The sequence below is a fragment of the Nannospalax galili genome, unplaced genomic scaffold (genome assembly GCF_000622305.1).
Source record: "Nannospalax galili isolate Female #2095 unplaced genomic scaffold, S.galili_v1.0 scaffold330, whole genome shotgun sequence".
NCBI classification, from domain to species: Eukaryota; Metazoa; Chordata; class Mammalia; order Rodentia; family Spalacidae; genus Nannospalax; species Nannospalax galili.
In genome coordinates, this window is record NW_008329640.1 from 2,729,864 (window position 1) to 2,756,242 (window position 26,379).

General features: G+C 42.0%; 2 protein-coding genes across 6 annotated transcripts in view; one reads left to right on the forward strand and one right to left on the reverse strand.

Annotated features, from left to right (window-relative positions):
• Window positions 1-9,260: 9,260 nt before the first annotated feature.
• Samd15 (sterile alpha motif domain containing 15) lies at window positions 9,261-20,343 on the reverse strand. 4 transcript variants are annotated; one of them, XR_003850661.1, is made up of 4 exons: window positions 18,398-20,343; window positions 17,374-17,472; window positions 10,073-10,362; window positions 9,261-9,683 (listed from the first exon to the last, which is right to left on the reverse strand). XR_003850661.1 is itself a non-coding variant. In XM_029566995.1 (4 exons), exons 1-4 carry the CDS (start codon window positions 20,315-20,317, stop codon window positions 9,658-9,660), a joined length of 2,154 nt encoding a protein of 717 aa, XP_029422855.1. In that variant the 5' UTR covers window positions 20,318-20,343; the 3' UTR covers window positions 9,261-9,657. The 4 variants fall into 4 exon arrangements, 3 of the variants coding, with proteins under 3 accessions (XP_029422855.1, XP_008838197.1, XP_017655366.1); XM_029566995.1 differs by having other exon boundaries at window positions 10,254-10,362; XM_008839975.3 differs by lacking the exon at window positions 9,261-9,683 and having other exon boundaries at window positions 9,727-10,362.
• Window positions 20,343-26,379, forward strand: part of Tmed8 (transmembrane p24 trafficking protein family member 8) — a 50,453-nt gene continuing 44,416 nt past the window's right edge. Inside the window, exon 1 of one of the 2 annotated variants that reach the window (XM_017799879.2) lies at window positions 20,343-20,794. In XM_017799879.2, the coding sequence (XP_017655368.1) occupies window positions 20,677-20,794 (118 nt within the window). In that variant the 5' untranslated portion in view covers window positions 20,343-20,676. The remainder of the gene's footprint in view (window positions 20,795-26,379) is intronic. The other variant, XM_029567000.1, reaches the window with a different exon arrangement.

The following is a 26,379-nucleotide window of genomic DNA, read 5'->3' on the forward strand; positions in this document are numbered from 1 at the left end:
AGATGCTGTAAGAAGATAGGGGCTTCTCTCTCTTTAAAGAGCATATGAGTCTGAATCATCAAGGAAGCAATGGGGCTCCCATCCAACCAGATATGAGAACCTAAGAGCCCTGGAAGAAGATTGACTACATACAGACTGTCAGAAAACAAATTCATGGGCTCACTTATCTTTGTTAATGCTAAAGCAATGGACATGAGTTTCTTGAATTGAGCTGAGCCATCACAAGTGTGGACATATCTTTTTGGTTTCTCATCTCCCCCGGGTATACTACCACTGCAGCTCCAAATCTGCCTCCATCAGTGAAAACATTGTAGGCTTTTACTAAGGGCTCCCTGACAAAGAGCTGGGGAGTGTCCCAACAGAGGGCACGAAAGGAGGTCACCCATTTATGAGGGCCATAATGACAGTCCAAACTTCCAAGGAACCCTTCCTAGGCTGTGGCCACTCGGTTATTATTTCTGCAGAGCCATTCAAAATCCCTAAGCCGATAAGGGATAACAATTTTAAAAGGGTCTATGCCATAATGTCTCAGAGCTACATCACGTCCTTTCTCAATCAGGTCAGCCAATTGATCCATGGGTGTATAAACCCACAGTACGCCTCCCAGGGAGGCATGCACCCATTGAAGAGGCTTCCTGTCCTGCGTAAGGACGGATGTCTTCAGGGTCTCACCCATAACTCAAGATCTTTACTAGGCATGTACTGGGCAAGTTGGGCTCAGTCCAGGGCATCCTGGACCTCATGTAAGATGTCCAGGTGTTGAGGAGCCAGGTGAACTAGTTTTGAAGGCTTTTTTCCTACTAGCAACTGAAACAGTGGTCTTAAAGTTTCAGTGGGAATAGGCATCCAGGCTTGTAGCCAATTAATTTCTCCTAATAATTTTTGTAGCTCTGTCAGGGTTACGGTAGGCTTGACAGCCAGTTGTGGCTTTAAAGGACTTACTCCTTCCAAAGAGAGTGTGGTCCCCAGAATTTTAAAGGGAGCAATAGTCTGTATTTTATCAGCAGATACATGGAGTTTGCCTATCTGTAGACATTTCTGAGTAACCTTATATAACTCTTCTAATTGTTGGGGGCTTGGAGCTCCCAAGATTATATCATCCATACAAATGTACGAAAAAAACAAAGAGAGTATGGTTTTCAGAATTTTAAAGGGAGTAATAGTCTGTATTTTATCAGCGAATACATGGAGTCCACCTATCTGTAGACATTTTTGAGTAACCTTATATAACTCTTCTAATTGTTGGGGGCTTGGAGCTCCCAAGATTATATCATCCATATAAATGTATGCAGTGGCATGTGGCAGCAAGTGAGCAGGCCCCAAAAGGGTCTTCACATAGCTTTGACAGAATGCTGGGCTATTGGCCATACCTTGGGGTAAAACAGTCCATTCATACCTCTCATCAGGCATTTTAAAGTTGGTGGAAGGTACAGAGAAAACACATTTTTCACAATCCTGGGGTTATAGAGGGATAGAAAAAAAACTGTCTTAATGTCTATAAGAAATAAATCTGAGGGAATAGCAGGGATCCAATGCAGCCCCCTTAAGGGTGTACCCACTAGGGCCATTCTAGCATTGACTTTACACAAGTCTTGCAACATTCTCCATTTGCCAGAGGCTTTCTTAATAACAAAGACAGGTGTGTTCCATGGACTTAGACAGAAGGCCGGATGTGGCCCAACTGTAATTGTTCCTGCATAATTTCCTTTAAAGCCTGTAGCTTTGTCTCAGGCAATGACCACTGCTCCACCCATACCGGCACCCCAGGGGACCACCGGATAGCCGGAACCTGAGGGGTAGTGGCCCTTAGAATTGGGGGTGAACCCGATGCTCTTTCTTTGGGTCCCCCCTGTAATTGATATAGCGAGACAACCCTTGAGTTGCTGACTCAGGAAGCCTATCAGACTCTTCAAGATCCAAAAGGTCATCATAAAAGGCCTTGCTATCAGTGGTTATGCAGGCCTGTGTGTCCCCCAAAATATCTTGTCCTATAAGGTTGGCGGATAATCCTGCCGCCACCAGGGGTCGCACCTCCCCTTTACTTCCATCTGCATCCTGCCAAGTGAGCCATTCTTGAGTCTCCTCTGATGGCATGTATCCTCCCACACCTAGGATTCGGGGCCCAGAAACTAGGTGCCATCGTGATGGGACCTCCTTCTTTCTAAGAATGGTCCTATCAGCCCCCGTGTCCACTAGGCAATGAAACCTCCTGCCATCTATTTCAAGATCCATCTTGGGCCTTACACCAGGGATAATAGGGACTGTCCAATTCACCAAAGGTTTTTCTCCTCTCCCAATCCCTCCCCGAGGGCATTGTAAATGTAGCCGATCATGGGGAAGTCCTCCTTTTGTCAACGGGGCTGGAGGCTGCCCCCCACTTAGTTTAAAGGCTTTCCTTCAATATCAAATCTGGATTTACAATCCTTCTGCCAATGGAGCCCTTTGCAACACTGGGGACAGGGTATAGATGGGGGTCTTTTTGATACCCCACCTCCAGACTTAGGCTGGTTCTCTTGCTGAGGGCAATTTCTTTTAATATGGCCAGTCTGGCCACAGCCAAAACATGGATCTTCTATCCCTCTAGGCCCCATTGTTACCTCCTGTCCCAGATTAAGTGAATTAAATGCCTAGGTTAAGGCATGGGTCAGAGCCTCTGTTTGCATCTGTAAGACAGCAGCCATGGCTTTGGTTTGTTCCCTCTGGGTTCCCACCTCCTTGGAGGCAATTATCCATTGTTCCATGGACCTGTCCTTAAGGCCAGCACAGGCTAGCTTGTGATCAACATCCATTCCATCCCATACCAGGAGTTTAGTGAATTGCTCCCTCAATGGGCCTGGGGGTAATTTTCATTTTAAGCTCTTCTTCACTCTGTCTATAAACTCGTAGAGGGGTTCACCAGGCTTTTGATTAATTCCTGCAAGGGGGGATTCGGTAGGCCCCTCATCCAATTTTCTTCAAGCATTTAATCCTATGACCCTGACCTCTTCTGTATATGGGGCCCGACTATTGCTCCCCTGTGGCATAATGGTCACTTGAACCAGTCAACATCCCCAAAGTAATGGGGACTGGTGGGTTGGCACTTGCAGTCCTCTCAGCCTGTATCCTGCATTCCTCCTTAAAGAGGGCACACCATTTAATATGTATAGGGCTAGGAAGGACTGCTTTGGTGAGGTTCAGCCAATCCTTTGTAGTACACTGCTGATGAGCCAAGCCTTGGAGGAGAGTATCTACCCATGTTGATCCCGGGCCATCCTCAGCCACCGCCTTTTTAAATTCCTTTAAATCCTTTGCCTCCCAGGGATACCAGGGGTCGGGGCATGTGCCTCCTGGGTTTACATTAATAGGATACGCTTCCACCCATGGCCTCACAGAAGCCTCCTGAGCAGGGCCAGAATCCTGGAAATGGGTATGGTTTTCATGGGTTTCAGGAAGCCCTGAAGCTGGCCAGGGGCCTGAGGTGCCGCTTGTTACTTTGGCTGCTTTTGGATTCACTTCTGTTGCATTTCTGCATTCTTCCTCAAATCCTTCCCATGATTCTCATGCCGGGGTTTCTGAAGTCTCATCAGGAGGTGGCGCCAAGGGCTTAGGGTTCTCGGGCCGAAAGCATGCCTTTAAGGCTAAAATAATAGGGTAGAGCTCCAGCGGAGGATAAACCCCCAATTGAACCTCCCTTTGTTGAGCTAGATGTTCCACATGTTCCCATGTATCCCCAGTAAAAACATTAGCCCCAAGTAGCCAGGGAGCCCCCCAATACTCCAGGGCACTCAGATGCAATGGGGAATCTAGTCAGGCAGAGACTCATTTATTACAGGTATTACAGAGCTTATAAAGGCACCTGGAACTCCCCTTCCCCCCCCTGAGGGTGTATCTTAAGGATGGTCACGCGCTGATCATGTACTCCTCAGCAGTACGGAAGTATTCTTCAGACTTTCAAAGCAAGCCAGGCCGCACCCCCCATAACTTCCTGTCGGACCTATGCAAGGTGGGGGCCTTTAGGTCCCCACAATAAACCACATAAAGGGAGAGCACCAATCCCTCAAAGTTGTCCTATGACTTCCACATGTGTTCCATGGCATGTGTGCCCAATACTTACACATAACACACACATAAATTTTTAAAATTTTAAAAAAGAAGTGAGGCCAGGAGAGAAAGAACAGCTGAATCTGTGAAACTAGAGGGAAACCAGCCAGTCGTGGTGGCACATACCTGTAATCCTAGTACTTGGGAGGAGGAGGCAAAAAGATCTCTGTTTGAGGCCAGCCTGGTCTGCAAAGCAAGTTCTAGGCCAGCCAGGGCTACAGAGAGACCCTGCTTAAAGAAAAAACATTTTTTTTTTCTTTGACATCTAAAGGAAAAGAGGATATTTCCCCTCCTTTTCCTTAAAACATTTCCTTAGAAAACATCATTTCAAGGGCTGGGGAGAAACTCAGTGTACAGTTCCTCAATGTGATAGTTACTCTTGTCAACTTGATTAGATTTAGAATCACCTTCCAAAAAAACCTCTGGGCATATCTGCAAGGGAGTTTCTAGATTAGGATGAGGTAGGAAGACCCATTCTAAATGTGGGTAGCACCACCCATGGGCAGAGGTACTGGACTGAATATAAATAAGAAAGATCACAAGCAGCAACATTCATCTTTCTCTGCTTCCTGTCTGAAGATGCAATGTGGCCAGCCACCATGATGGACTGTACCCTTGAACCATGAGACAAAATGAACACTTGCTTCCTTAAATGGCTTTTGTCTCAGCACTCCAAAAAGTAACTAATATACAGTGTAAGCATGGGGACCTAAGTTCAATCCCCAGAACCCACATAAAAGCCAGGCATGATGGTGCACATTTCTAATACTAGTGCTGGGGAGGCAGATAGACACCTGGGTCTCTCTGGCCAGCCTAGCCTACTTGTTGAGCCCAAGCCCAGTGAGAGACCCTGCCCTCCAAAATAAGGTACATGTGAGAAATACTACTAGTGGTTGACCCCTGGCTTCCAGAGGCACACACACACACACACACAGATATAAATATACATGCACATGCATGCACGCACACCCATACAGGAGTACTAATATGTGCATGCATGTATATATACAAGGAAATCAGAATTACACATCTTTAGTTTGTTTTGGAGATATATGTAAATACTTTAAAAATCTAAATAAGGCTGGGCATGGTGGTGCACATCTTTAATCGCAGCACCGCAGGGAGCAGGGCAGGTGGATCATTCTGAGTTCCAGCCAGCCTGGTCTACATAGCTAGTTCCAGGCTAGCCAGGGCTGAAAAATGAGACCCTATCTCTAAAAAACAAAATATAAAAAATAAAAAGCTGACTAAGCCTCTTGCCAGCCTTATACTTCAGGACAATCTTTCTGGAATCTTGAGGCCATAGTTGGGATTGTGAGCAATGAGATAGATGGGGCTCTTTCACTATCTGTAGGAGTTTAGCTAGGGGCTTGGTGCCAAGTACTCACTTCTTATCAAGATAAAAGTCTTCTCTACTCCTTTGGATAAAGACAATTAACTTACATGTAATGAATTATATCTGCCTATTTTATTTTAAAAATATTTTAATTATTTTTATGTATATGAGTGTATTATCTGCATATATGTAAGTGAACCCACGTTGTGCAATGTCTGAGGAGGTCAGAAGAGGGTGTTGGATCCCCTGGAACTGGAGTTACACACTGTTGTTAGCCACCACAGGGGTGCTGGAGCCAAACCCTTTGTAGGAGCAACCAGTGTTCTTAACCACTGAACCATCTCTCCAGCCCTTCTCTACTGATTTAAAAGAGATTTGTCTTTGCAATTTCTTTAGCAGCCAGCTGTGTTGCCAGTTTAATAATATTTATTTAGAATAAATATAAAATAGCTTGTTTTTAGTGAATTGAGTTTAGTCAGGGTTACTTACAAGAGCATGAGTGAGAGGCTATTTATTGGAGCTTGGAAAACTTTATACCACTAAAGAAAATGTGTCTCCTGGGGCTGGAGAGATGGCTCAGCGGTTAAGAGCACTGACTGCTCTTGCAGAGGACCCAGGTTTGAGGACCCAGGTTCGATTCCTAGCACCCACATGGCAGCTATGAACTGTCCTTAACTCCAGTGTCATCTTGTTTGTTTGTTTGTTTGTTTGTTTGTTTGTTTATTTTTGGTCTTTCTGAGACAGCATCTCCCTGTAGACCCAGCTGACCTGGAACTCGATATGTTGGCCTTGATCTTACAGAGATCCACCTGCCTCTCCCTTTCAAGTGCTGTGATTAAAAGTATGTGCCACCACACATGGCTTAGAATTATCTTTTTAAATTCCAGATTCCCAGATTTTGTTGAACTTTCGATTGGAATTATTTTGAACCTATGGTTTTGTTTTTACATAACTTGTATTTTTTATGCTACTATGTCCATGAACTTCGTAATGTTTTCCATGCTAAAAATGATATATCACATTGATTTCACACATTTAAATTTTTTTTTTGAGTTTTTGTGCATTTCATATAATAGATCTTAATCAAATTTAGACCCCATCCCCCATCTGAGTCCTCCCCTAGACATCCCCCCCACAATTTCATGCAGTCTTTTGTGTATGTTAAATCCTTTTCTAGTGAAGCATTTGTGCCCAGATGTCCTTCAGTGCATGTTTGTCCACTGGAGTCGTCAGCCTTTTAGAGTCTCTCCCTTCAAGAGCTACTCTTCCTCACCCAGCAGTAATCAGTTGCCAATAGTTCCTAGGTTAAGGTTGGGGCCTGCTTGTTGCATTTCCCTCGTTCTGTGGTGGGTTTTTGGATTTCAGACACTTTTTAATGTGAAAAGGCATATTTAAGATTTGAGAAGTAAAGTGGTGTCTTTTGTAAATACCCAGTGTTTGCTGGTATGCTTCTTGGGTTTAAGATTTTGCATCCATGTTCATTAGTTATATAATTGGAATTTTCTTCTTGCTCTCTGTGGCTTTTTAACCACAGTTATAAAACAAATTGGAGGGTATTCCTTGCTTTCTCACTGGAATAGTTGTGTGTTTGGAGTATTCATTCCTTTCAAATTTGCCAAGAGTTACCAGACAACTGTTAGGCTAGATTGGGAGTATGGGAGGTGATGGCAGATCTTTACTTACCGTAGTAGCTATAAGCTCTCCACAGATTCTGTTGTCCGTTTCAGTATGTTACATTTTTTAGAGAATCAAATGCATCAGTGTTTGTTCCAATCCAAATGCCATTTTGTCTTTGAAACTAGAAGCTAGGGTATGTCATTTTTCTGTTAAGAGCCCTCACTACCTCAAATCTGGAGGGCCTTTAAGTCTGAGCTCATATCTCTTGTAGTAACTTCACTTCCAGCCACCATGTATTACATTGTGCTATCTATGCTGAATTCTGTTGCCTGGATTCACTATGGAGACTAGGCTGGCCTTGAACTCACAAAGATCTGCCTGCCTCTGCCTCCCCAGTGCTGGGACTGAAGGCATGTGCCACCATACCTAGCATGCTCTATTTTAAAAATATTTTATGTGTATGAGTGTATTGCCTGCAGGTATGTAAGTGCACCCATGTTGTGCAATGCCAATGGAGGTCAGAAGAGAGTGTTGGATACCCTGGAACTAGAATTAGGGATGGTTGTTAGCCATCATGTTGGTGCTGGGAATTAAACCCAGATTCTCTGCAAGAGCAGTCAGTGCTCTTAATGGTTGAGCCATCTCTGTAGCCCCATGAATGTTCTATTTTAACTTCTGACAGGTTTTCATGTTTGTTCAACATTTCCTCATAGTTCTGCAAAGACAGAGGTCCAGAATGAACAGATGTTATCTTCCCACAAATACTTTAAAATTTATTTTTTGTGTGTATGACTTTTGGGAATTGGTTCTCTTTCCATTATGGGTTCTGAGGACCTAGCTCAGGTCATCAGGCTCATACAGCAAGTGCTAAATTTTACTCACTGAGTCGTCTTACCAGACTCATGTGTCTATCACATTTCTTTTTCATTTGATTCTTCAGACATTTTTTGCAATGTGAAAGGGAAGATTGGTTTTTTTGGTTTGATTCTCAGTTGCTTTTTCTGTCAGAGTGCATGTTTTCAAAATAACTTTACCCTGAAGCTGGTTATTTTCATATTATTTTCAGGCTTTTATTCTTCTTGTCAATTCTAAACCTGGCTCTGCTGATTTAATGTTTGCACATCCTTGATTCTTTCCATCTAATTTGGAACATAATCTTTCCTTTCCATGCTAGACCCACAGTGAGGATATTTCTTAGGGTTTTCTAGCACTCATCTGTTTATGTATAATATTTCATCCTCTCTGATGTAAACAACTGGAAGACTCTCAGAGACACTCAGAATCCCACTGTGGTGGTTCTTCCTTTTTCTACTCCTAATCTGAAGGATGTTTCCATTTCCTGGCTCTGCTGTCCCTTCTGAAGCTGGTTATTTTCACTGTCATCAAGCTTTTGTCTCTCTACTGATGTCATTACTCAATCTGGTTCATCTTCATCTTTTCCAGTTCCTGGTTCTGTTGTGCCTTCCTTTGAGTCAAAATAATGAACCGAGAAGACAAAAACTACTCTGTTGATTGTTTTCAGTTCCATTTTTTGTTTTTGAGCCAGTGTCTCACCATGTAGCCCTGACTGGCTTAGAACTTGCTATGTAGACCAGGCTGGACTTGAACCTACAGAGATCTGCCTGCTCCTGCCTCTGGAGTGTTGGGATCCATTCTCTTTCTTTTCTTTTTTTCTTTTTAATGATTTATGGGGCTGGAGAGATGGCTCAGTGGTTAAGAGCGCTGGCTGCTCTTGCAGAGGACCCAGGTTCAATTCCCAGCACCCACATGGCAGCTAACAACTGTCTGCAACTTCAGTTCCAGGGGATCTGACACCCTCTTCTGACCCCCATGGGCACTGCACATGAGTGTGCTTATATAAATGTAAGCAATACACTCATATACATAGAAGGTTTACTTTAAAAAATTATGTATGTCTGTGTGTATGGGTGCCCTCAGAGGCCAGAAGAACGTATTGGATGCCCTGCAGTTGGAGTTACAAGCAGTTTTGAGCCGCCTGATGTGGGTGCTGGGAATTGAACTCATCTTCTGGAGGAGCAGGAAGTGCTCTTAACTGCTGAGCCATCTCTCCAGTCCCCTATTTTCATTTTTATTTTATTTATTTATTAATTGATGATTGATTGATTGATCTTTTTGAAACTGGGTCTCCCTGTAGCCCCAACTGTCCTAGAACTTACTATGTATACTAGCCTGGCTTTGAACTCACAGAGATTCACCTGCCTCAGCCTCCCAGGTGCTGGGACTACAGACATGGTCCCTATTTTCATTTTTTAAAAAGAATTTATTTTTGCATTTGATGTAGTGTTTGCCTGGGTCAGTTTATGTGCACCACATGCATGCAGGTATCTGTGGAGACCAGAAGAAGTTATCAAATTGCTGTGTGGGTGCTGGGAACTGAACCCACAATAAGTACTCTTAACCACTGAGCAATCTTCTCCAGCCCCTCAGTTTTCATTTTTATTCTCAGAGTCACTCTAATTAGATTAAGACATATCACAGTTTCCACCTTAGTATCAAAATTATAGTCATCCTCATCTTGATATAGGCCAGGGACCATCAGGCAGGACAACATAGAGAAGCAGAAGTGACCTCTAAACAGCTGCATCACCTCCAAGTCCCACCCCTTATGGAAGCTGCATCATGAAGTCTCCTGGAAAGAGATTTAAAATATCCATTTTATTTATGTGGCTTTTTGAAACTTGTTATGTAGCTCAAGCTGGCCTCAAATTCATGATCTTCCTGCCTTAGCCTACCTAGTGCTGGGATTATAGGTATGTAACGTACCTTGCTGAGATTTTATTTTCAATTATGATTTTCCTAACATAGTACTAGTACCAGGTGTATTATCAGAATTTAACATGAATCCTGACATTTACCTAGGAAGACGAGTATTGCTATCTTTACCAGAGGGGTTAAATTGAAACACTGAGGACTATTCTGAGAGTCAGGGAATAATTAGGACCACGGCCAGCAGTTCTAATGCTGATCCTTAATGAAAAGGAAAAATATAAACCAAAAAAAAACAGAAAAAGACCATACCTTTCCCCCAAAGTACTTTCATTGGCTTTCAAGCTAAGTGAAATGGCATTTCTCTGTGGTTCAGTGTACATCCACACCTAATTCTCATCATCTGACATGATCTTTGGACCATATGCCTGTAATCCTGCTGCCTCCACAAATTCAGATAAGGTCAAGGAATCAGATTTTACTCCACTGTGACCTTTTTGCTCTAAAAATAATCCAATATTGTCCCTGTGGGGAAGTCTGATGCTGCGGCTGAACGATGGCTCTTCAATGCTCAGTAGTTCCCGAGTGTGCCGAGAAATCGTCTGAAATGAAAGGATAATTTTTTTTAAAGTGGAACTAACTTGCAAATGCAACAAAATCAAAGTTTTATTCATTTTCTACGTCTCTTGAATCCTAATCACTTAAATTATTTCCATGAGAAAATGAAAAAAAATCAACAAGCTTACTAAACTGGCCTTACCAAAAGCAAAGTCTGAAGAGCAATGTCACATGATTTTTAAAACCTTTTTAAAAGAACCTTTAAAAGATGTTTCTAGGCTCTTGTATTGGATGGCCACAGACAGCTTCATTTCTTTCTTTTTAGTGACTAATATGATTACGTACAAAAGCAGACATATGTAGCCAAGCACATTGGTATGCACCTGTATTACCAGATACGCAGGAGGCTGAGGCAGGAGACTGCATGAAGCCTGGGAGTTGGAGGCCACCTTGAGCAACAAAGTGAGACTCTGCCTTAAAAAAAAGGAAGGATAAGGAGAAGAGGAGGGAGAGGAGGAGGTGGGAGGAAGGAAGAGGAGGGGGAGGAGGAGAGGGAGGAAGAGTGAAGGAGGAAGAAGAGGGAGAAGGGGAGGAGAAGGAGGAGGGGGAAGGGAAGAGGAGGGGAGGCGAGGAGGGAAAAAAAAGCAGATAATACACTTGGATTAGAATTAGGAATCATGACTGTTCCTGGGAAGGATTAATAACTGGTTTATAAAAGGGCTTGGTCATTACTTTACAATAAAGGAAACAATTCTCATAATCACCTAATTTGACTAAAAATAGATCTTAAAAACTAAAATAAAAGGATACTAACATTTGTTTTTATTAGTAGTTACACTGTACATTGTCTAAAAACACCTTGAAGCCGGGTGTGGTGGTGCACACCTTTAATCCCAGCACTTGGGAGACAGAGGCAGGTGGATCTCTGTGAATTCAAGGCCAGCCTAATCTACATAGTGAGTTCCAGGACAGCTGGGGCCACAGGGAGACCCTGCTTCAAAGAGACCAAACACAAAAGTATGACAAGCTGAACTGAATTTTTGAACCAATGTTGGAAGGACGGAACCAACTCCCAAAAGTTGTCTTCTGACCTCCACATACACACTGTGGCACATGTGCACCCTCATTCACACATGTGCATCACACACATAATCATCATAAAATAAAATAAATAAATCCCTTTATAAAGGAGGAGGTAATGAGATGGTTCAGTGAGTCAATGTTCTTGACACCAAGACTGACAACCTGAATTCAATCCCAGAAATCCACATGGTCAGGTGGATCTCTGTGAATTCAAGGCCAGCCTAATCTACATAGTGAGTTTCAGGAATGCTGGGGCTACAGGGAGACCCTGTCTCAAAAAGACCAAAAAAAGCCCTTGAACTCATTATGTAGACCAGGCTGGCCTTGATCTAGAGATTCACCTGTCTCTGCCTCCTGAGTGCTGGGATTCAAGGTATAAGATACCAAACCTGGCTATAGATATTATCTTAATATACAGGCATAAAAACATGCATTTGTATTCAAGGGGTGAGAATGCATAATAATAATAGTAATAATAGTACTGGTAATAATAACAATAGAATAAATGCTTTTAAATTCAAATTGATATAAATGAGCAAGTATTTTTTTAGAATTTTATTTTTATGTGTATGAGTGTTTTGCCTGTATTGTATGTAAGTGCACTCATGCACGTAATATCCACAGAAGCCAAGAGAGGATGTCAGACCTCCTGGAACTGGAGTTATGGATGGTTGTTAGCCACCACATGGGTGCTGTGAATTGAACCCAGGTCCTCTAGAAGATCAGCAAGTGCTTTTAACTGCTGAGGCGTCTCTCTAGCCACATAAGTGAATCTTTTAAAAATGAGGGTAAAAGACAATTAAATGTAGATTTCCCTATGGAAGTGTTCCAATTAAACACAGAAGGAATGAACGAAATAGAAAATCATCATTAAAGCAACATGGTAGTAACTGAGCAGCAACACCCCCGATAAATGCTGAACTTAGTGCACAAAGCTCTAAGGAGAAGTAGGATGCTGACATAGCTTCAAACTATATCTTTTTTTTTTAAAAAAAATACTTATTATTTTTATCTTATGTGTGTGAGTGTTATGCCTGCATGTAGGTAAGTGCACCCATGTCATGCAATGCCCGCAGAGGACAGAAGAGGCTGTTGGATCCTCTGGAACTGGAGTTACGGATAGTTGTTAGCTGCCATGTGGGTGCTGGGATTTGAACCCGGGTGTTCTGCAAGAACAGTCAGTATTCTTAACTGCTGAGCCATCTCTCCAGCCCCTCAAACTATATCTTTGCCAACATATTTATCATTGTGGTAGTTTTACTCTATGTCTATAACTTTTTCAATACTCCTCCCACAAGGAAGTGAAGCTTAATTCTCTTCTCCTTGAATGTAGGCTAAACTTAGTAGCTCAGTTCTAAAAAGAAGAGTACACACAGAAACAGCAACTACAGGGTTTGAAAGCCCGGGCAACACCACCTTCACCAAGTGATCACTGTAGTGTTTCCAATAATAAATTGTTGATACCATGTACTTAATATGATAAGGGCTTAATATGATAAGGACTTATTGCCTCTATGACAGACCCTCCCAATCCACAACTTAAACTAAGATCAAAGGAATTAAAAAAATACCTGATCATTACCCTTCAAAATTCCAAGGTCATGAAAAATAGAAAGATCAAGAAAATGCCATATATTAGAAGAAACCAGCTAATGTACAATGCAGTATCCAAGATTAGATCTTGAAAGAAAACATGTAAACAACTGCAGAATATGAGTAAAATCTGTTATTTAGTAATAACACGATTTTTTTAGTATTTTATTATTTTTATTTCATGTGTATGAGTGTATTGCCTGCATGTATGTAAGTACACCTGTGTTGTACAATGCCCACAGAAGTCAGAAGAGGGCATTGGATCCCCTGGAACTGGCATTATGGATGGTTGTTAGCTACCATATTGGTACTGAGAACTAAACCTGGGTCCTCTGCAATGCTCTTAACCACTGATCCATCTCTCCAGCCCCACAATATTGATTTTAAAGTCTTAGTTTTAATTAATACACACCATAGTTGCATAAGATATTAGTTGGCAGTAGAGGAAGCTTATTTAAGAATATGTGGGGCTGGAGAAAGGGCCGAGCGGTTAAGAGCACTTGTTACTCTGGCAGAGGACCAGAGCTGGGTTCCTAGCACCCACTTAGGATAGACGCCTCACAACTGGCTGTAACTCCAGCTCCAGGGGATCCAAAGTCTCTGGCCTCTGTGGGCACCCACATTTTAGTGCATGTATCTATACAGAGACATATACATAATTAAAAAAAAATAAAATCTTTTTTAAAAAGTATATAAGGGGCTAGAGAGATGGCTCAGTGGTTATGAGCACTTGCTGCTCTCCCAGAGGACCCCAGCTCAGTTCCTAGCACCCATGTCCTACTGCTAACAACTACCTGTAACTTTAGCTTCAGAGGATCTGCCACCAACTTCTGGACTCTGCAGGCACTCATACACATGGCATACACACACACACACACACACACACACACACACATCAGAAAAATGAGTAGAACTCTCTATCTTTGCAACTCTTGTAAAACCAACTTTATAAATAAAAATTTCTTTTCAAATGAAAAATGTTTGTGTAGTGATAATTGCTGACATGTTACTATGAATTTGTGCTAAAGTAATTTGCATTAAGAAAAATACAGTAAAATTGCTGAGATATTCTAAAGTTTATAAGGCTACACTTTGATTGAGATAGGGTCTCATCATGAGGGCCAGTCTTACTTAAACTCTATGTCAAGGCCAAGGTTGGCCTTGAACTCACCATCCTCATGCTTTGTTTAACCTCTCTGGTGCTGGGATTACAAGCATGCACCATCATGCCTGTTTATAGCCATTTGCAATTCCTGGCTCAAGGCTATACTTTGGAATTATAAAATAAATAAGCAATTCATCTGTATTATTCCCTAAATATTTTTTTTTGGTCTTTTTGAGACAGGGTCTCCTTGTAGCCCCAGCTGGCCTGAACTTGCTATATAGACCAGGCTGGCCTTGAACTCACAGAGATCTGCCTGCCTCTGCCTCCCAAGTGCTGGGATTAAAGGCATGTGCCACCATGCCCAGCTTATTCCCTAAATATTTATCAGAGTTTTTTTTTCAGTTCTTTTGTTTGTGATATCACTAGATATTTTGAGATTCTGTTTTTTCCTTGTTTTTTTTAATACTAGAGTTTGAACGCAAGGCCTCAGATATGCTCTACCACTGAACTATACCTCTAAGCCCTTTTTGTTTTCAGACAGGGCTTCACTAAGTTACCTAGGCTGGCCTTGAGCTTCTGATCTTTCTGCTCAGCCTCCTGAGCAGCTGAAATTACACATGTATACTACCATGCCTGTCTTGGGAAATTATTTTCCGAGAGGGCTGACACAAATGTAATGTTCTTTTGTCTAACATCCTTAGAATAAATGACTGATTTAGCTGTTGTTATAGGGTAAATTGTGTCTGTATTAGTTGCTATAATGACAACAGTAGTATTAAAAGGGCTTTCATTGTAGGAGCTGGAAGGGTAGTTTAGTGGTAAGGTGCTTGCTTATCATGCTCAAGGCCCTGAGTTCAGACACCCAGCACTTCAAAAACAAATAAGCAAATAGATATGTCTGTCATTAAGGAAGGTATGGTATACCTACATGCATGTATGAGTGCCCAGGTATGGTAGTTCATGTTTATAATCCCAGCACTTGTGAGAGCGAGGCAAAAGGATTACCATAAATTCAAGGCCAGCCTGAGCTATACAGTGAGTCTCAGGCCAATCTAGAATTTGTCTCAAAAACAAACAAACAAACAAACAAACAAACAAACAAACACCTTGAGGGCTGGAGAGATGGCTCAACAGGTAGGAGTCCTGGATGCTCTTGCAGAGAACCTGTATTCATTTCCCAGCACCCGCATGGCAACTTAAAACCACTGCTAAGTCTAGATCCAGGGGATCCTATGCCCTCTTCTGACCTCTTTAGGCACCAGGCAAACATATGGTTGTACATACAAATATTCAGACAAAGCACTGTTAAACATAAACTGAAATAAGTAAATCTGTGGCTTTTTTTCTGTCTTTTTGAGACAAGGTCTCCCTGTAGCCCCAGCTGGCCTGGAACTCACTATGTAGACCAGGCTGGCCTCAAACTCACAGAGATCCACCTGCCTCTGAGTGCTGGGATTAAAGGCGTGCACCACCACGCCTGGCTATATCTTTTTTTTTTTAATTTTTAAAAACTGTTCAAAAGTAAAACGATTTTAAAATTCATGTATGACCTCTGGGAATGTAAACCAGGTCCTCTGCAAGAGCAGTCAGTGCTCCTAACTGTGGGGCCATTTCTTCAGCCTCTATTTCTATTTAAACTCTTAAATTCAGCTGATACTTATGTTTTACTGAATGCTTACTGTATGTTGTGTCATACATACATAATTTCATTTAATCTCATTTTATAGAAGAGAAAGCTGAGTCCCAGAAAGGTGAAGCAACTTGCAAAAGATCATTTAGATAATAAGCTTAAGACATAGAGATAATAAGCTTAGGAGCAGGATTTCAGTGCATTCTATGATTTCCCAATCCAGGTTCTGTTTCAGTTACTACACTGTATTTCCTGTCTAAATAAGCATTCTCATTGTTGTAAACTTCCATGAACATGGGGCTGGTGAGGTATCTCAGTGGTTAGGAGCACTTTCTGCTCTTGTAGAAGACAGCACTTGGTTCCCAGCACTACCTGATAGCTCACAATCACCTGGAACTCCAGTTCCAGGGGGTCCAATGGACACCAGGTACACACATGGTACTTATACATATATGAAGGCCAGCACAGAATAAAGAAAGTTTCGACTTCCATGTATACAACGCCAACAGGACTACTTATCATATATGGCATTTCCAACCTTCACATAGCTACCAAGTGCTGCCATTCTTTATGAGCTCCAACTTCTATTTAAAGTGTACTTCTTTCCAAATAAAAATAAGAAACAAGATTAATAAAATAGTAACCTGCAGTGCAAATCCTGCAACATTTAAGTACAAGAATTTCAGCTCTTCATGAGAAAGCATTTTTGAGTCCACCAAATTTTTTTTGCTTACTTGACATTCTAATTAAAAATAGTATCAATGGGTTATAATAAGAATTCTAATTATGATTTTTCTTGTCTTGCAAGAAACTAAAGGTCTTGAAAATTTTCCAGAATTCGCAAGAGCAAATGATCAACCAAATCCTTATTTCTCAAGAAGTCTGAATATGTAAACTTTAGAATACCTGTTATGAAAGCCACTAGAAAAATAAGCCTTTTCCTTTAGGTCACTAGTGGTGTAGAGGACTGGCAGCAAGGAGTAAAATTCCAGACAGCCTAGAATCCTAAGACTTGGGACTGTCTAACAGAAGGGATCCAAAGAGCCTTCCTTCCTTCCTTCCTTCCTTCCTTCCTTCCTTCCTTCCTTCCTTCCTTCTTTCCTTCCTTCCTTCCTTCCTTCCCTCCCTCCCTCCTTCCTTCCCTCCTTCCCTCCTTCCCTCCTTCCCTCCTTCCCTCCCTCCCTCCCTCCCTCCCTTTCTTTTTTTTGAGACAGGGCCTCACTATGTACCTCTCGTTGACTTGGAACTTATTACGTAGACCAGGGTACCCTCAAACTCACAGAGATTGGCTGGGATTAAAAGTGTGTGCCACCATGCCTGGCCTCAAGGAGGGTTTCTGAACAGTGTGTAAGTAATTGGAACGCAAGAACCTAAAACTAGAGCTATTGAGTGCAAGGGGACCAACCAGGAGAAGTTAAAAGCAGGAAGACATGAGGCTACTGCAGTGTTCTAGCTATGAGGTGACAAAGGTCTGAAAAGCAGGAATGAAGGAAACACATTCATAGAGAGCACAAGTGCCACAGAGGGAAGTGATAACTCTTGTCTTTGTAGGGATCAAAAGAAAGGGAGGAGAAGGAGCTAGTCTGAGACCTATGGTCAGTAGCAGTCATAGCAGTCCACAAGGAAACCTTATACACAACTCACCTTCATGTCCTCAAAATCTGTTATCCCCATCTGAGGGAGGTTTGAGCAGTTTACATGGATGAGTTTTTGGCCATTGATGAAATTTGCTATAAAACATTCCTGTCAGTACAAGAACATCACTTGAAAATATACTACTGCAATCGGAAAGGAAAGAGGGAAGGAGAGATGAAAATACATTTTCTATAAAAGTGCTTGACTAAACTTCATGCTGTTGCCTCAATTTGTTTTTGCATGTTACATCAAATTTTTCTTCTTGTGCCTACTTTTGGCAGGGAGTGAAGGTTGAGAAAAGGTTCACTCTGTAGCTCAGGATGTCCTGTAACTCAGTATGTAACCCAGGTGATCCACCAGTCCCCAAGTGCTGGGATTATAAGGTATGAGCCACCATGCCCAATGACATTTTTAAGTACAGAAGTACAAAAGGTTTCAGATCCCATGTTGTTTTATACTAGCCTAACACCATAACCAGCATCAGTAAATTAAGAAGTTCATACTGTTTTTTGATAAAACCTATTTGGGCTAGTGGCTATACTGATACTCCTAAGTGCTCACGATAATATGACATATTTGGGCAAACATTTAATAGTACAAATTCAGGGTAAAGGAGTTGCCACTGAAACACCCTGACAAAGTACAAAAAGGTCTACTTCAGACAAATTGAATTTTAAAATACAGATTTCTATGAAAAAGAACTTATACAATTTTTGGTCTTTATTCAAGGACTATAGAGGAGTCTAGTCATTGAGATGAATAGGAAAAATGACTTTCTCATCCAAAGTACAAGTATGTATCAATTACAGGTTAGTCATATAGCTATGCTTAGCATGTGCCACTGCCCTGAATTCAATCTCCAGCACTACATACATGGTAGACACAGACAGATACACACAAGCCAAATTAGCTTCCCCCACAGTCTAGTATTCTCTGTATTTCTAGTGAGGAAGAGGCAAGAGAACACATCAGGAGAGAGAAAATATGAGGAAAGATCAGAGCAAATAATCTCAAATATGATACTTTTGTATACCTTGTATTGGGGGAAGCCTAGCTGGCTAATCCACTCAGCAACTTTCTCTGGGCTCCATTTAAGATGCTCAAATTCTAAGTTAACATTTCTTGTGTTGGATTCTCTATCTTTAGGTTCCAGTTTCTCTAACACTTGGGACAAACCTACATCTTTCTTTTCACTATTCAACTCTCCTAATTCCACCTGAGGCTCTGAGATAAGCAAGTTTGAAAATTCTTCATCAAAATCATAGGACTGAATCACTTTCAGGAGTTCTTGAGAGTCAAAATCTGTAGCAATTGATTCTATACTTTCTCTGGGAGATCCTATTACACATTCCTTTTTAGCTTTGTTAGTTCCTTTTACAGAGAATTTTTTTGCTCGATAGTCAGGGTGTACTTGTTCATCCTTGCGTACAGGGTACTTAAGTTTGCTTGGTTCTGGCCTGTCTTCCTTGGAAAGTTCAGTATGTCTCTCTGTTGGTTTGGGTTCATCTGATGACTCTAGATTTCTCTTCTCAGTTGGTTGTGTCTGTGACTTCTCTTGTACTTCTGATTTGGTCATCTGTGGTGGCACTTGACCTGTTTCATTAGTTGTTTTTCTTAGTTCCTTCTTAGGAAACTCTGATTTAATCAGTTCTTGTAGCTCTAGACCTTTCTCTTTAGTTGAATTTCCTGTTTCCTCCAATTTAAACTTCTCACTTGTTTTTCTCTGCTTTTCTTTTTGATCTGTTGGCTTGCTGTCCTCTGATGGTTCTTGAACTTTCTCCTCTATTGACTTTCTTTGTGTTTCCTCTTGAACATCTGGTTTGATCTCTTGTAGTAGTCCTAGATCAGTCTCTTCTTGTATTTCTGGAACCTTTTCCTCAAACGATTTTTTGTGTGTGTCCTGTGGAACTTCTGATGTAGTTTGTTCTGATCGCTCTAGACTTGTTCTGTCAACTGGTTTTTTTGATTCTTCCTCAGGAAGCCCTGGTTTGATCTCTTCTAGCGGCTCTGGAGCTTTCTCCTCAGTTGACTCTCTTGCTTTCTTGTCTGGGAACTCTGACTTAATCTGCTCAGGTGGCTCTGCCCCTGTCTCCCTAGTTGACTTTAACCGCATCTCCTCTAGAATCTCTGATTTAGTCCTTTCTGGAGGCTTGAGAACTGCTTCTTCAATAGACTTTCTTGGCTTCTGGTTTGGAAACTCTGGTTTAGTCATCTTAGATGGCTGTTCTGTACTTTTTTCTTCAGTTGAATCTTTTTCTATCTCCTCTGTAATCACCGATGTGGTCATTTTCTGTTGAAGCAGATTTGTCTCAACTACTTTTCTTGGTTTTTCACTTGGAAAACCTGGTGTGGTCTGCTCCAGACCTATTTCTTCATGTTGTTCCCTAAGAGGCTGCCCTGGAATCTTTCCCGTAGTCTCTTCTAGTACCTCTAATCTTGTCTCACTGCTTGATGCCCCTGGAACTTCAGACTTGGTTTCTGTTGGTAGCTGTTCATCTGTTCCCGTAGCTGGTTTTATGAGTACACCCATGGAAACATCTGGGTTAGCCTTCTCTGGAGGCTGTCGGTCTGGTTCCTCATGCTTTTCATCCACAGAGACCTCCAAATCCTCTTCTCCCTGCTCCCCCGGTGTCCCTAACTTCAGCACTGGTGGAACTTCTGGGTTAGTTTGGATAGGTGAATCTAGCTTGGGAATTTCTTTCTCGGGCATCCCGGTGAGCTGTAACAGTACATTCTCTGCATTCCCTGGCTTCCCCTCTTCGAAGCTATCTTCCTTGGTCTTCAGTTGTGGCTCTTGGTCAGTATCTGAGGGTAGTTCAAAGCCTTCCACTGCCGTGGAGTCTGGCTTAGCATCTTCACGCAACTTACGCAATTTAGGTGCTTTACGTCCTTTAAACAGTCGTTTCTCAACCTCATCTGGGTCAGAAACATAATCTTGTGGGACTTCAGCCATTACGTCGTTAGCCCGCGGCCCTGACCTCCTAGCAACCCCAACTTCCGACAGCGTCTCTATGGATACCCCGATTTCCGGCACTGTCTTCCTGAATCTTCCCGAGGTTCGTTGATTCGCCAAGACCCGATCAAAAGCACGCAGTAACGGTTCCTGTGTCCACGCCGCCAGTCTCCACAGGACAGAAATCCGGCGGCTGTCTCCCGGCCCGCCGCAGCCGCCGCCCGGTCCCCGCGCCGCTTCTTCCGACCGCGGCCCCGCTCGGCTCCTCTCGGCTCTCCGTCGCAGCGCTCGCTCCGCCTTCGGCTGTTTCCGGAGCCTCTAGCGGCTGGCCGCAGAGAAGCTTCTGGCAGCGACTGCAGATGTCTGACAGGGGGGCGGCTGAGGGACCGGCTTTCTGGAGCCCGACAGCCCGCCTAGGGTCGGCGGGAGGCGCGAGGGACCACCAGGGAGCGGAGCGGAGCCAGGCGGCCGCCTCAGGTACGCAAGGCCGGGGCGCTGGAGGGTGGGCGCCGCTCGGCCTTGGGGCCGAGCCGACCCTCGTCAGCTGTCCTGGGGCGAGCCCGGGTCCCCGCCGCCGCCGCCACCCCTACCCCCGAGGTCATTTTCTGCCGCGTTTCGAATGTCTGGGTTCCTGTCCCGCTTCCTTTCTCAGATCAGCCCGGATGGCCTTGCTGGGGCTGCTCAGCCCGTCGGCGCCTGCTGGGCGCCAATCGGGGATCGCATCCCAGGTGGGCTCGCACGCCTGGCCGGGGGGACTCGGACCCGACCCCCACTGGCCTCCCCGCTGGACCCCACCTCTGTCCGCTATGCCAGCCTTTCCCCGAGCCTCTACCGGCGTCAGGTGGGCACGGTCACCAGCCCTCTGTCAGAGCCCTGCTTCGCAAACACCCCCCCCACCCCCCCACCCCCGCTTACCATCTTTCTGAGTAGGAGAGTGAAAAATGAAAAGCAGAGCAGGAGGGCTTTGAGGTCTTGAATGAACATTCACAGTCAATGCAAAGGCAGGATCTAGAGGCTGCGGTAGGGATTTGGGCGACCCCCCTCATTCACCGAGGCTCACCCTCCTCTTGTTTGAACGAGTGTCTCCATTTCAGTCTACGCAAGTTCCTGCGTGCGGATTTTTTCACTGTCCAAAGACTGAAGAGACACCTTAACCCACTGTTACTGTCAAGACTGGTGGTCGTCACAGGAGAATGAATGCATCTAAAAGAATACTCCGTGAAATCCAGGAGATGGGCAAGAACTGGTGTGACTAAGTAGCATTTTTTTTTCCAGGCCTGGAAGTAGACATCATAAAGTACAGTGGTTGAGGCACTGCTGGATGTGGATGCTGGGTGCTTGGGTTGAATTCTAGAGCCTCACTTGAAGTGACCATGGGCAAGTCGCTTTACTTTTCTAATCATGTCTGAGTTTCCTCTTTTGTAAGTAAGATATGGATAGTAATAGTACCTGCCTGCCTCTTAGCTTGGTGGGAAGATTCTTTGAGCCACTGTCCGAAGTACTTGGTGTGAAACCCAACACAGTTGTCAGTGTGAGATAAACTTGGCTTTGCCTAGCTAAATTACCATGCTGCCGCAGAGAGATTCCTGATGGATCTGTTCCAATGTGGTGCCTTTTCTTTTTATTCTTTTCTTTTCTTTTTCTTTTTTTTTTTTTTTTTTTTTTGGCAAGGTCTCCTTGTAGCCCCAGGTAGCCTGGAACCCCCTATGTAAACCAGGCTGGCCTCGAACTCATAGAGATCTGCCTGCCTTTTCTATTTGTATCCTAAATATCTCCTGTCTCATGATGTACACACACACATGTGAATCACGCAACTAACTCTTCTCTGTAACTATATTAACAAATTTTGCCTTTTTAATATTTTAACTTTTTGTTCTTTGTAATAAACAGTGATGACATTTGATATTGTGGTGATGGAAATTCTAAGCAGAGTTGGATGTATAAAATGCATATGTGGGGCCCTTGTTTTGACCAAAAAGAAAAGGAAAAAATTCAAAGCATAATTTCTGAAAGGTTAAGCAAATAAATCCTTATTTAAAAGTATATGTCTCATAAACACCTGTCCCCTGTATGTGCCAATATTTAACTTCTCCTTTAGTTCCTTATGTGTTTGTGGTGAACATACCTAGGCATCTTTGTTTTAAAATATCTAATCTATTTTCTATTATTTCCCTGGCATATTCTTAAAGCCTTTCTATTTAAAATGTTTGTTGGGCTAGAGGGTCTGTAAATACTGGCTGGATGAGAAGGTGAAGGTCTCAGTGCAAAGATTTGATGAAGCACCAATTGCTGCTAACTAAGGATGCTCCTTGGGGTTGAGTGGTGGTTCTCAACCAGGAGCAATTTGATGCCTGAAGGGGACATCTGCCAATGTCTGGAAATATTTTTTGGTTGTTGTTGCTGTAGGCAGCTGTTACCAACAGCTACCAAAGATAAGCCAGAGATGTGGATAAACATCCCGCAGTGTACAGGAATAGGCCCTGACGGGAAGGCCTGGCTCCAAATGTCAGGAATGCTGCTTTTGAGAGAAACCCTGACTTGTAGTTAAGCTAGGTCTGCAATGCTGGGTGGGAATGCTGCTTGGACCAGTGTGTTATAGATTTGGGAGTAAACCTAAAAACTTCTTAAAACTGGGAGTTATTACCACTTTCTACTAGAAAATGATCTGGTGGGTAAAAAGAGATACTAAAAAGGAATAAAATGTAAAGATGTTTTTGCCACCTGGTAGAAAACAGCAGTGAAAAACAAGGGCTGTTGTTTCACTTGTTATTGAATTAAGGGTTTGGCTATTTCAATGTACTTTAGTCCTCCATGAATTTGTCGGTCTCCAGAATAACAGCATCTTGCTCTTAATGTGTTCTTTGCAGAAGGCATTTATGTTTGTCAGCTGTCATTTTTGGTAAGAGGAAGGGCTTATGTTTGAATAAACTAAGGTCTCCAGTGGTTATGGTGTTCTTAGTGTTTTATGAACTGTAATTGTTTTTAACAGTTTTTTATTTGGGCACCTGGGTTCTTTAGTTCCCCAGGGGAAAGCATATCATTCTTTATACCATAGAATTCTCTGAGGAACACATTGCATCACTTACATTTTTAAAAAGTCTATAGAACTTTGGGGAAAAATAAAGGGCAGTGTCTCTTATGAACTCAGGGAGAACTTAGTTTGGCCCAGGGGCCATCAGTGCATTTGATGTTGAGGACTGGAAATGGTCAGGTGAACGTGGTGGTGGTTCTAATGTAGGACAAACAGCAGTGCAAGAGGTCTTTTTTGCAGTGATGGAAATATTCCATATCTGTGATTATTTCACTTTAAATTAGGATTTGAAATTTGGAAGCTTCCATGTTGGATGATACAGAATGGTGGAAGCTTATGCTAAGGAGCCTTTAGGGTTGTGTTTTTTAGTTTTCTGGGTGGTTTTATATCAATGTAGTAAGTGGTCTGCCTGTAGCTTCTTTTAAAACACTGGTTGTGTTGTACAGTGTTAAAATCATTGATGATCATGTCATATTTCAATTCATGCAGTGTAATTGCAAAGTGTGTAATCTGAATGAGCTCTGAGGAGCATGTCCCACTCTCAAGGGCTGAGGAGAAATTGGGTCGTATGGTCACTGGATTTGTTTGGAACATAACTCTACCAATGTGTTTTCCTTGAAGCCTCTCAAGTCTATAACCACATCACCTGCTTTGGTTCCTCTGCTCTGCAATAAAAAAGGCCAGGCTAATTATCTCTGCAACCGTTAAGTGAAGGGGAAGTCCTCTGAGATGAGTTCTGAAGAAACCCTGACCTAATATTCAAATGCTTTGGGAAAAACCTGCGTTTTGATTCTTTAGTAAAGAAAACACCAAAATAAGCTCAACTTTGTAGCATGATTAGACTGTCTAAACCATACTAGGGAACCTGAAAAGAAAATTCTATTTTAAAAATTATCAAATATAAATGACCTCAAGAAGGGTTCTAAGTTTTGCCTCTGCCCTGCTGTCAAGGCCATTAGTTATAAATTGTTATTCTTGAGCTTTTATTTCTCCTCTGTTCCTTGTCTCCAAACTTTTGTACAGTTAGGAACTATGGCAATGAATTTGTCACATTAAGGAATACCTTAATCCAGTATTATCTGGTTGCTATTTTAAAGCTTTATTTCATTCTAAATGTCACCCATGTTATTATTAGTTTGATGAATTAAAATTTTCTAGTCATAATAAGATAGATATATATGCATTAAAAGGAAAAACAAAAAACCACTTCCTCATATGGCATCTAATTTGTAAAATCTGTCCTGTTTTCTCTACTTTCTTCTGGGAATACATGGAGAATTGGCTTATATTTGGCTAGTCTATTAAAAACTACCCTACTTAAAAACTGGCCTTTCCTTCTTTGTAGTTGTTTAAACTTCAGAAACCTAAAAGGATATGTTTATAATTTTTTTTTTCACTCTCAAACAAGATTCCATTCTCCTACACGTTTTCTTCTGGAAATAAACTGTTTTTCTTTCTCATTTTTACTTCCTGCCTATCTGAATCCAATTAAAAGTTGTTTTGGCAGTCAGTTCTTACACAATTTTGGGCATGCCCTGAAACTTAAAAAATAAAAGCACTATCTTTTCACTTTTCCCTATACACATGAAGCTGTTTTTTTTTTAAAAAAGATGCTGTGGCCGGGCATGGTGGTGCATGCCTTTAATCCCAGCACTTGGGAGGCAGAGGCAGGTAGATCTCTGTGAGTTTGAGGCCAGCCTGGTCTACATAGCGAGTTCCAGGTCAGCTGGGCCTACAGGGAGACCCTGTCTCAAAAAGACCAAAAAAAAAAAAAAAAAAGATGCTGTAAGAAGTGGAAGTGGCTCCCAGTAGCTGAGTGATGCATAGACTGGCTTATTAAGAAAAATGAAAATAACTGCATTGGGAGTTTCCTAACTCACTCTATTGGGAAGGATGTGCAAAACACACTCATGTATTACTAGTGGGGTTGTAAATTGTGCTGTGGCTGTGCTGTTAATATCCATCAGAATTCGGACACATTTTTCATTGATCCATTCCTTTGTAGAGTCTCTTCTACAGGTTTATTCCTACTTAATGATAGTGGCACAAAGTTATTGTAGCATTGTTTATAATGGTAAAATATTGGGAAAAAAACCCCACAGAGAACTGGTAAATAAATTATTGATTTTCATCCAATGAACTGTCTGCTGTAGAAAAGAATAACAATTTTTTTATGTACAGCTATGAAAGATATCTGAGATATAACTAGAAAAATAAAATGATCAGTAGTATGTCTACTGATTTCATTTGTGTAGAAAAAATGAAAAACAATGTGTATCTCTCCCTGTACTCACATATACACATACACATTACCTTTTCATGTGCATAAAATATATCTCTTTGAAAGACTACATATAACTCATAATATTGATTGCTTTTGGAGATAGGGACTGACATAGAAGGAATTTTTCATGGTGTACTTTTATGACTTTTGAAGTTTGAATAATGAGAATATATTATCTATTCAGGAGAAATATATACAAGCATATTAAGAGATTCTGTTTGATTCTAAATTGGAACTTTTCTGGGTGTCTCTTTTTGCCTTTCTGCACATCAGGAACTGACCCTTCTTGGATCTTTTCCAAAATTCAGAATTTATTTTATGAAATAAAAGATACCATTCTCTCTCAGGATTAATTTTCTGCTATATTTTATTCCTGTTTTAAGCATATTAAAAAAATACATTCGAATCTCTTTACAAAACAGTTATTTATCTCTGTAATGCACCATCACCAACAAAGTCATTCCATTAGTATTTTGATAATACACTTAATGATTTGACTTCTATGACTTTTTTTTCTTTTCCTTTCTTTCTTTCTTTCTTTCTTTCTTTCTTTCTTTCTTTCTTTCTTTCTTTCTTTTTTTTTTAAGACAGGATCCCATTACGTATCCCTGGCTGGCCTGGAACTTGCTCTGTAGATGAAGCTGGCCTAGAACTTACAGAGATCCACCTGCCTTTGTCTTTTGAGTTCTGGGATTAAAGGCAGGTACTACCATGTCTGGCAAATATTAATTTTTATTTTTAATTATG

Coding starts and splice junctions, on each gene's coding strand:
- Samd15 (XM_008839975.3), bottom strand. CDS start 20,317: ATGGCTGAAGTCCCACAAGATTATGTTTCTGACCCAGATGAGGTTGAG. Junction 17,473..18,397: donor TAGGCTTCCCCCAATACAAG/GTATACAAAAGT, acceptor TTGTACTGACAG/GAATGTTTTATAGCAAATTT. Junction 10,363..17,373: donor CAGATTTTGAGGACATGAAG/GTGAGTTGTGTA, acceptor CTTTCATTTCAG/ACGATTTCTCGGCACACTCG.